The sequence below is a fragment of the Oncorhynchus kisutch genome, linkage group LG28, assembly GCF_002021735.2.
Source record: "Oncorhynchus kisutch isolate 150728-3 linkage group LG28, Okis_V2, whole genome shotgun sequence".
NCBI lineage: Eukaryota > Metazoa > Chordata > Actinopteri > Salmoniformes > Salmonidae > Oncorhynchus > Oncorhynchus kisutch.
In genome coordinates, this window is record NC_034201.2 from 35,433,546 (window position 1) to 35,444,220 (window position 10,675).

At 41.1% G+C, this 10,675-nt stretch overlaps 1 protein-coding gene across 1 annotated transcript; it reads left to right on the top strand.

Annotated features, from left to right (window-relative positions):
• The first annotated feature begins 397 nt into the window (after nucleotides 1-397).
• lrrc32 (leucine rich repeat containing 32) lies at nucleotides 398-9,717 on the top strand. Its single transcript, XM_020464748.2, has 3 exons — nucleotides 398-876; nucleotides 1,868-1,964; nucleotides 5,030-9,717. Exons 2-3 carry the CDS (start codon nucleotides 1,872-1,874, stop codon nucleotides 6,950-6,952), a joined length of 2,016 nt encoding a protein of 671 aa, XP_020320337.1. The 5' UTR covers nucleotides 398-876; nucleotides 1,868-1,871; the 3' UTR covers nucleotides 6,953-9,717.
• Nucleotides 9,718-10,675: the final 958 nt, after the last annotated feature.

Below are 10,675 nucleotides of genomic sequence, written 5' to 3' on the forward strand. Positions count from 1 at the left end.
ACAACACCTCAGAAGACGTCGCCTTTTTGGATGGAAAGGGTGAGTGTTTGTGCGGAAGTGCATGTGCGTTCGTGTGTGTGTGTGTGCGGGCGTGTGTCTGTGCAATACGCATGTGTATCTTTCACATCCCCAGTTGAGGCTTCAACAGTATTTGAAATTTGTCCAATGACATGTTACTTACCCAAGTGTACGTCTTCTGAATATGTATGTTTGTCTTTCTCTGAAGAATAGGATAACGATCTGGTTAGTTTATAATAACTTGGCTGGACACGGAGACTACCGAGACCACATAATAAATAGCCTCTTAGCCGAGCGCTTTTTGAACTTTATATGTTTGCATGCCTAACTGTTTACAGAAAGATACAAGGAATTTATAACCTCCCTATGTACACAGCTGTTCCAGAATGAGCAACTGCCAACATGTGGGAACGACAAGTCACAAAGAATTAAGACCCAGCTCTTCTGACTGATGAGCGATAGATGAAGAGAGGGAGGGGAAGAAAGAGAGAAAGAAGAGAGAGACAAAGGAAGAGAGGGAGAAGGAGATACAGAGTGAGAAAGAGATTGATAAAGAGAGAGAGGGAGGAAGGACGGATACGAGAGAGAGAAATTAGTGTGATATGGGAGGAAGTACAGAGAAAATGGACTTCCAAATCCCATATAAGGTATTTCCCCCAAAAAAGAGAAGGGGAAAAACAACAATGATGCAGGATATTCTCACAGGATGTGTCAGCCCGGGACAAGCGCTAAAAGGTGCGGGGTAGAGTCTGCTGTGTGTGAGAGTGTGTAGGAGTGTGTCAGTGAGGATGTGAGAGTACCACAGCAGCAGCAGCATGAGCAGAAGATTCTGCATGGGAAAGTAACCATTTCGAAGAGGTAAACACCTATGGACGACTTTGGATAATATCTCATTATGTTGCTTGCTTGTTAAGGTGAATGGTAAGAATGTATTGTAAAATGGTAGAATGGTCCTCAGAGGGTCAGAGGAGAGGATAATGATAAACTTAGCAGTTGAGGTTGTGGAGTAGGGGAAGGAATGTTCTATGTAAACGTGTAAAGAAAATAATGAGAAAAGAGGTGGATGGGTGTACAGATTAATACATGAGAGCAAATGTGTGAAATGTTTTTGTACTTGCTGGGTAGGAGTGTTATGTTCTCGTGGGCTATTGTGGAGTCTTGGAGGAGAGTATCATTCACTGAGAATTCAGAGGGTATTTTCCTATGTTACCTGAGTGATGTTGACAGCATTGTGTTTCAGGGCAAAGAAAAGTCATGCAATAAAAGTCTTGATTTTTGCTGTAGGTACAGTATGACAGAGAAATATCTATTAATTTCTACTATTTGTGGTGAGACAATAAAGATGCATGATATCCAATGTCAGCTCTTCAACTGTAAGAACCAAAACAAGTCCTTGTTGTTGGTTAAAGACCATCTTTGTTCCTATAGTAATTAACCTTTTAGATCTCGGCTTGAGTGATCAGTGGGAGTTTCCTTTTGCGTCACTTAAAACTTAAAACGAAAAACAAGCCTGAGAGGAACAAGTACTAAATATAGTAGCATGGTAGCATGTTGTATGTGTCCACTGCAATTACACTTATTGAGCAAACCAATCTTTCTCTTACTCTCATTCTTTGTAATATTGTTTAGTATTCCATATTCTCATGATTTAAGAAATAATCACAATTTAAGCCTTGCATGTGCGGACCTACCCAAATGAACCAAGACATGCATGGTTAAGCTCAGTCATGAATTCTTAGTAGCAGCGATATGACGTTGCAAGTGGAATAAATGACAGGTCTCAGTTCATGTCATAAACCCATCCGTGTGTTTCCTGCACTCATGTGTGCTCTCTCTCTCTGTGTCACAGCACCATGGCAGCCTACCTCTGGCTGGTCCTGGCCATCGTCAGTGATGTTGCAGCATCCTCGTTACGTCCCCCACGCCAACTCTCCCCCTGTCAAATGGTGAGTTGCTGCATCAAAAGACTGTTGAAATGTTTTCATAGTATACTAGTATGCCAACTAGAAGTATTTCAACTATGTGTAAAATATGTAACGACCCTGTAATAATAATAACATATTTATTTGTAATGCACTTTTTTTGCAACGCTTTAAAATATGTGCAATAAAATAAATAAGTATTATGGGCCACTTATTTTATGGGGTTTTCATTTAAAGTGAGACCCCTGATTTTAGTAACATAGAGGGGAGGAATAGTGTTGATAATTGCTGATAACTGATATTTCTGTAATCGGTTTTGATGGTGTGTCCTATGCTTTATTGTCGTTTTGAGTTTGACCAAGAATAGTTGAGTATTATTATATCTATATTCTACTATAGCATTTGCAAAACTGCGCTTTTAGCGTATCCACTGGGCACACACTTGTTGAATCAATGTTGTTTCCACTTCATTACAAGGAATTTACATTGAACCAACGGGGAATAGATGTTGAATTTATGTCTGTGCGCAGTGGCTAGTGTATACCTTGATGTTGTTATCTGAGAGTTTGGGCAGTTTTCTCACAAACCCCTCATGTATTGTATATCCAAAGTACAGTATATCAGGTACTTTCGAATTGTCCAGGGGCATAGAACGTTTCTATTGGAGTCTTGTGATATTAAACCAATAGTTTTTGTTATTCTAGCCATGCTGCTTCTTCCTGCTCTGAACCACAGATAACAGAACATACAGTGTGACCACATAACCCATGAGTAGTCACACCTACACTATTTCATTTTGAGATGGAGAAGAATAAGTAGATGTGCCCAGGCAAGATAAAAGCAAGCTACAGTCTTAGAGGAGGCACGTGTGCCATTACCTCACAGCTCTGCATTGTGATTGTGATGTCTCAAATCACTTGCAGACAGTACAGTGTATTCAACTCTAATCGTCCAAGTACTTACATTAATGTGGGTGTTTAGACATAGCTGAACTTAATGTCAGACTCTTCTTGGCATCTTGGGTATACTGACTGACTTCCTCTGCCTGTTGTTGTGTTGACAAATGTGTAATCTCTGACTTAATGTCAGACTCTTCTTGGCATCTTGGGTATACTGACTGACTTCCTCTGCCTGTTGTTGTGTTGACAAATATGTAATCTCGGTCTAGCTCCGTATTTGGATGAAGCATCTCTATGTCCACAGCCAAACGGATCAAATTAACGAGCAGAAAGCCTCAGGGCTGCTTTCTGTAGGGGGAATGTTTCCTCTCTCAGGTAATATCAATCTGGACCTGATGTTACACAGTGTCCTTTGTTAGTCCTTTACTAAAAGAGGCTCAGGCATTGCTTTCTGTCCATAGAACAGTGCGTTGGTGTTTTCCTTCTCTCCTTATTCCACCATTTGCAGAGATCAGCCAGGTCACACCAGATCCACTTCAGTATTCTATATTTGTCCTTCAGTATTCAACATTTGTCCTTCAGTATTCAACATTTGTCCTTCAGTATTCAACATTTGTCCATGTCCCGAGGACATCAGGAGATGCCTTTATACCGTCCACTAGGGCCAACGTGAGTGCCTATTACCATCTACTAGGCTCGCGGCTTTTTAGGGTGGTGTGGATGAGGATAGAGGAGGGACTTGAACCGCAAACTATGGCTTCAAGTATTGCGGGTTCAATCCCAGTGCTAGGCACTCGTAATTTTTTTTTGCTGTTTTAACCCCATCCCAAACCTTAACCCTTAACTTAACCAATCGTAATTGATGCCTAAATATAAGGTTGAGTATGTTTCTATTTTAACCCTATCCCAAACGTCAACCAACCGGAATTAATGCCGAAACTTAACCATCAAGTCAGAACGTGAGATCTTGTTGGCAAAGACATAAGAAAACAATATCTGATATGAAATTCCTATTGCTGTAGTCCTGGGAATGTATCGCATTCCTGACTACTGATGGGAAAACTGTATAAACAGGCAGGATGATTTGGAACTGGGCAGGAAATTGCCTCTTTAGACTGCAAGAACTGATATCAGTGTGCCAGTTTGAATGAAATAGATTAGAGGGAGATGGTGTTTTCATTTTTTGAGGCAGTGTCCAGAATAAGAATTAGAATCAGAATCACCATCATTCGCCAAGTACATTTACACATACTTTTACTTGGTGATATGGTGCTTCTAGTCATAGACAATATTTAGAGACAGAATACAGACTATGGAGTTTAAACAAAGTTTGCATACATTATATACAACTAGGTAGAGTGAGCATAGAGCTGTAAGAAAATGAACAGTGGATATACAATTATACAGTGGGTATACAGTTGATATACAGTGGATGTACAAATGAACAGTATCAGTACAGTATCAGTATGAATATATCTAAATCAATTGTTTGTGCATTCGCTTTAATATATGGAAACAAACTTGGTGGTTTACAAATGTGCTGTACGTACCTCAATTTATTTCCCTTTCTATAACAGTATTACATTCTGTTATAACATCTTTAGATCATATGATGATATACAGTATGACTTGTGATTTGCAAGTTATTTTACATGCATATGAAGTTATTAATCAAAAACATATAAGTGAACACTTGTTCATAAAAGCCAGAAGAACTCTTTCAGAAAAGCTTGTCTTTTAGACAAAAAACTAACTAAGGAATGCTTACTGGTGACGTCAAAACCACAAGTATGCCAAGAACCTAAATCCACTTTGTTTTATGTGAGTGTGTGTGCGTGTGTGTTTTTTATGTGTTGTATTTAGAGAGGGCTCATGCCATATGGTTTCAATTACCAGCCACACTGATAAGTGAATAGTTGAATGTCTAAAATAAATATGGAAATACTTTGTCCACCAGGCGTTCTAAAAATCCCGAGGTAATAAGAGCTTGTTTTATGAGGTGAAATCCCCACAAGCCTCACAGTCTTCCTGACTGCCAAGAACACAGATACAATGGTCAGTAAAACAACTCTCTGGTCTGTTTGGTCTGTGATAGTGTAGTGTCAAGGTGACTTGTGGTCTTCTGGGAGTGTGCAGTGGTGCTGTGAAGGTTAAAGATCATGTAGTTATCTTTCCTTGTTCTGTTCACAGGTCCAGAATGACGTGTACTGCAACGATCTGAACCTGAGGACCGTTCCAGCCAAGCTTCCTCATGGCATTCAAAAGCTCGACCTGTCTCGTAACCTTCTACAAAACATTACTCAAGAAGTTCTAGCAATCTACACCACCGTTCATCATCTGAACCTCCACTCCAACAAGATTCAGTTCATCCAGCCAGGTCTGTTCAAAGACATGACCAATCTGCAAGTGCTGGACCTCTCCAGTAATTACTTGGATGTTTTTGCTGTTTCGAAAACCAGCATTGGGCCTCTTACGGCTGTGGAGAGGCTTGACCTCTCAGGCAATGGCCTGTACACGGGGATGACCGACTTTTTTCTCAGTGAAGCCCCAGCACTAATGAACCTTTCTCTGAATGGCAACAGTATCACCAAAGTGGGCAAGGAGACCTTTTGCGGAGCTTTGGCCTTAAGAAACATTGATCTTCACAACAACGTCATCTTAGAGATTGAGGACGGAGCATTTGACTCGTTGCTCCATCTGTCCGAGCTTGATTTGTCCATTAACTCCATCACTTGCATCACTGACTTTAACCTTTCCAAACTCAAGGTGCTGAACCTCAGTAAGAACAGCATGGAGTGCTTCCAAACCACAGATTCAGACCTAGAGTATGAGCTCCTCTACCTCGACCTGAGGGAAAACAATATCCACTACTTCCCCGTTCTCCCCAGAAGGAACAAGCTCATGTACCTGGATTTGTCCAGGAACCACCTGATGAGTGTCAATACCACAGGAACTGCCGATGAGCTTGAGCACTTCAGAGACACGTTCGTATCTCACACGCAGTCAGGTGGAATGAGCAGACACCAGGACTTCTCAAGGCTCAAGTACCTCAACATGAGCTACAACCAGATAAAGAGCATACCGATGTCTTACTTCTGCAGCATGGTGTCCCTTGTGCATCTTAACGTAAGTAATAACTGTATCGGGGCATTTTCTATAGACCAGGAGAGCCCTCTGAACTCTCTGAAGACCCTGGACCTGAGTTACAATGCCCTACAAAACCTCTCATTTGGGGAGAACACCCTACGGTCACTGCAGGAACTCTTCTTACAAGGGAACTTCCTCACCATAATGGACTCTGGAATGTTCCAAAGACTGCCTAGCATCAGAGGCCTTCACCTCCAGCAGAACTACCTGAAAGTCTGCCCTTCACAGCGAAAATCACCCCAGACAGACCACAACTCCCAGGATCCTCCAGGCTGTGTCTCCTTTACATCAATACCAAGCCTGCACTTGTTGTACCTTTCTGGAAACAATCTTGAGGTTCTGCCACCATATGCCTTCAATGGCACCCCACTCAGGTTGCTGGACCTGTCCCTAAACCCAGGTTTGGACATTCACCAGAATGCTTTCTCTAGTTTGGAGACCTCCCTAACTAATCTCTCACTGAGAGAAAACCACATCCCAGAATTGAACACGGACCTTTCCCTGCTAAGTAGTCTCAAATTTGTGGACCTGTCCACCAACAAGCTGACCACTCTCCCCCTTTGGAACAAGGCGTCCTCCATCGAGTCCCTGAACCTGCAGAACAACAACCTGGTGACCCTGGAGTACAACACAGTCCTGGTCCTGGAGCGGACGCTCAAAACCCTCTATATGGGCTCGAACCCTCTCAGTTGCTGCAGCAACCCCCGCTTCCTCAACATGCTCCAGCACTCTGATGTGGTCATCCCAGACTTCGCGATAGTAACCTGCCAGTACACAGAGAACTCGGAGCCAGTGGAGGTGAATGTTGGGAGTGTGACGCAAGAGCAGTGTCAGAAGCTGGACAGTAAGAGCGTGAGCATTATCATCATCGTGGTGACAGCTTTGGTGCTGATAGCGGTGCTGGTGGTGCTCTCCAAGGTGTGCCACCCCAAAAGGCGCAAGCTCAACATCAGCTTCAGGGCCTAAAGAAGGTGTCCTGTGATTGAGGACAAAGAGATGCTAGACATGTCTCCTCCCAGAGACTACTAGGCTGAGAAAACCAGAGCCTGTTGGTGCCTTTCAATGTGAAGTGTGCACCATTTCCAAATGTTAGCTCAATTTTAGAGGGAATGTGCTGAGTTCTGGAGAACATGGGAGCCAAGTCTTGAAGGAAATGGCTCGATTAGATATTTCAGCTCACCTGTGAAGTTAAAGAAAAATGCACAAAAACAATTACCACAACAATAGGACTTTATTGGAGAGAGGGAAACTACGTCAATGACAGTACAGATTTGATGAACCGAAGCACAGTTACTCATTTGGGGTCAGATTGGTGACACGTTGTGGCTTATAGAAGTTGCATAAATTGAAAGTGTTGTTCTCTTCTTTTCTTCTTCTAGTTAATAACATACAGTTATGTGAAACACAAGAGGGTGAATGTGGTCACTTTTTATGTCATTATCATGTGCACATACAGTATATAGAAATGTAGCCATTATTTAATGACTGCACAGGGTCAGCTGATATGCATTAGATTTGCTGGTCCAAACCTATGGCCATACACCAACACCTCTCTTTCTCAATGCAGTAGTTTGCACTTTAATTGTATTGTATTTGTAGATATATTTTATTATTATTAACCTGCTTTTGACTAAAGTATTTTTGTAATATAGACTAAATGACACTAAGTGGGGAGCGCATAATGCAAACATGCCCATCAGTGCCATGTAATGGCAGAGTGGAGAGCTCTCTTCAATTAATCTCAAAATCAGCAAATCATTATGAAACCACAGGGTGTGAAGGTCATGGCTGCAGTTCTTTAGAATAGATTAATGTGACACTACTTTAGTATTCAATCAGTGTTTTGTAGAATTTACAGATTCTATTTGTGGGACATGAATAGGATGTACTGTATAGACGTGAATCATTTCTCCTCCTGTGGGTAATTCCTATAGGAGGAGTTGCAGTGAATATTAATTCCGTAGCTGTATTTTTGTATTTTTCACTGGTAGAGATAGGGGTGTTATGGGGGAACCAAAACAGGAATGAAGCAATAACTCCAAAGGAAGCAGTACTGTCGGAACACCGACAGAAAATAATGTAGCTTGTTTTCACAGCTTGTAGGGCACCGCAGATACCTTTCCTGTTATTGATAAACTCACTCTTGCAAAAGCCCATACTAAATAATAATTTGCAATTTCACAATGCTGGGTTTCCCTTGCTACGGGCATTAGTCAAAAACATTTTTTCCCCAGAAATCCTCTCTGGTTGCTACCATACATAGAGAGGCTGTCAAGTCAAATTACCGGTTTGATAAGTTAAATGATACAGTGGATTAGTGAGGCTTTAACAGATAGGAGGACTTGTTTTGTTTTACTGAAACAAAAGCCTTGTTTAATGCATTCTAATCTGGCCTTTGGCTCGAGGTTTTCTCCCTATGTCGGTTGAATGTCAGAGCAGAGTGAGAGGAGCAAACATCAACCCCACGCTTTCTTCACAGGGAATTTGGATAGGCTTGGTCCCTTAATCATCGTTGCAGTGAACTCATGCCAGACTGAAATCCTTGACTGCGTAACATTCAGGTTTTTCCACCACCATCTCCATGATCAATCAAAATCACGTAAATGCACAGATTTGAGACAATCAATGTCATTTTGAAGAAAGATTGCTTTGTTATTCACAGGGAAGCTATCCATGTTGCATTTGTTCTCACAGAGATCTTGGCCTCTTTATCTGCGTAGGCCTAGCCCACAAGACCAATCATGAACACTAGAGATTCCCCAGACTAGAATTGTCCTAAGCCTTACGCAAATGGAACACTTGCCCCAACAGGTCAGTGATGTAACAAAGCAAAGTAGCAAAGAAGTGACAAAGTGACAACCAAAGACAGACCAAACTGTGTAGAGAGTTCACTGCATGATGTGTTTGCTTTCTGCCTTTTACATAGGGCATTGTTGCATACGTACTGAAATCATTATTATAGTGTATTTCTAAGTTAGATGTGATAGAAGGAAGGATATGGTTCCTTACTTATCTTCTTGTTAATGGTAGGACTATTTTAAACAAGAAAAACAAGCCAAGGGAAATACTTGGTGAGGGAAATATGACCTGAACCATATTTATAGATATTTGTTCCAGAGATAGCACGACAAGAAGAGTTCTGTTTCTCACTGTTCATGCAGAGTCACAGTACTGCATTTGGGGTAACCCTCTTGCTGCTTTTGCCCACTCACATGACTGAACTTCAAGTGAAACCGTCAAAGGTCAAACTAATGTATATGACAAAAGAAGTAATCTGCTGCTTGAAGTGACATCCACCACAGACAACAGTCAGTGATCAACATTTTACATAAATTGACAATAATATAATATAGTGTCATGAATATCTTAAGCCACACGTGTGTGTAGCAAAACGCTAGACTGGCGGTTCAGTTTGGATGCTATGCTTATACAGGCTAATCAAAGATACGGCTGTGTATGTTTCGCTTAATAAAGAAAGGATATTAGCATAAATGGTGAATGGTTATGATGGTGTTATGTCACTTTCATACGTACTGAAATGTTACTGACCATGTTACATACAGTTTAATGCAATGTTAAATTGAAGTTGTACCCTTGCTTCTGTTTTATCTATCCACTTTTACATGTACAGCATATGAAGGATATTACAATGGATCTATTTTGAACTACGGTAAAAAATATATATTTATATTGTTTTGTATTTTCTTAAGTAAATGATCTGTGAATCAGAATCTGTTGTCTTTGTTTTCATTGTGAGCTTCAGGAGCTATTCAACTGACCGGGATCATGTTCATTTGACACTAAATGGAAGAAAAAAAACAGAAACAAAAAAAATATCCCAGTCATTAAACATTGCCTGTTGCATGCCCTAATGAACATGACCCAGGTAATTCATTTTCCTGAAGCAGATAAGATTGGGGCATTAAATGTAATCCTGCCATGGTTCTGGGAAGATGCTTAATAATAGAACTTATGCTCTTGCAAGTCAAATTCTCTCTGATTGGTCTCCCTGGGCACAGATAGCACAGTGTATTACTATTCTCCACCAAGAACACTGCTCTATCATCTCTTTCTTTTTAACTTAAGGGACTGAGATTTTCTGAGATAGCAGCCATACAGCAGCCCCCTCTGACCCCTCATAACAGGATGCAGGCTCACAGGAAATACCTCAGGACACAGATATATAAACTGACAAATTATTGGATGCAGGCTGACGCATGCAGGTCTGGCCGGAAAGACCAACATTTCCAAATGGACCGACCACTATAGATCTGTTGTGCTGTTTTGTTTTGGGTTGCTTCATTGTTTTGATGTGTCCTTATTATACTCTCACTGTGGTTTTAAGCCTGGTGAAAAGATGTGGTGCAAGATTCCCTTGCTAATAGTGTGTTTAGAGTCTGTCATGATCAAAAGTGATCATGATTACCCAGCAACACCAGGGGTGTGTGTGTTAAAGATGCACCACTGTCTCTGAGGTATTTGTGAAACAATGCAAGTGTTCATGGATGTGGCATGCACAGGGATCATCCCAGTAACATTATCCTCTTTTATCCTAAACCCCAAATGAGCACTGTGCACAACTTATTTTGTGCATTCTCTCAAAGCCTAGGGTGAATGTTGAACTTTAGACTCTACACTTTTAATTAAAATAAATTCAACCAACTCCTATGTTAGATTTTGGAGGTAAAT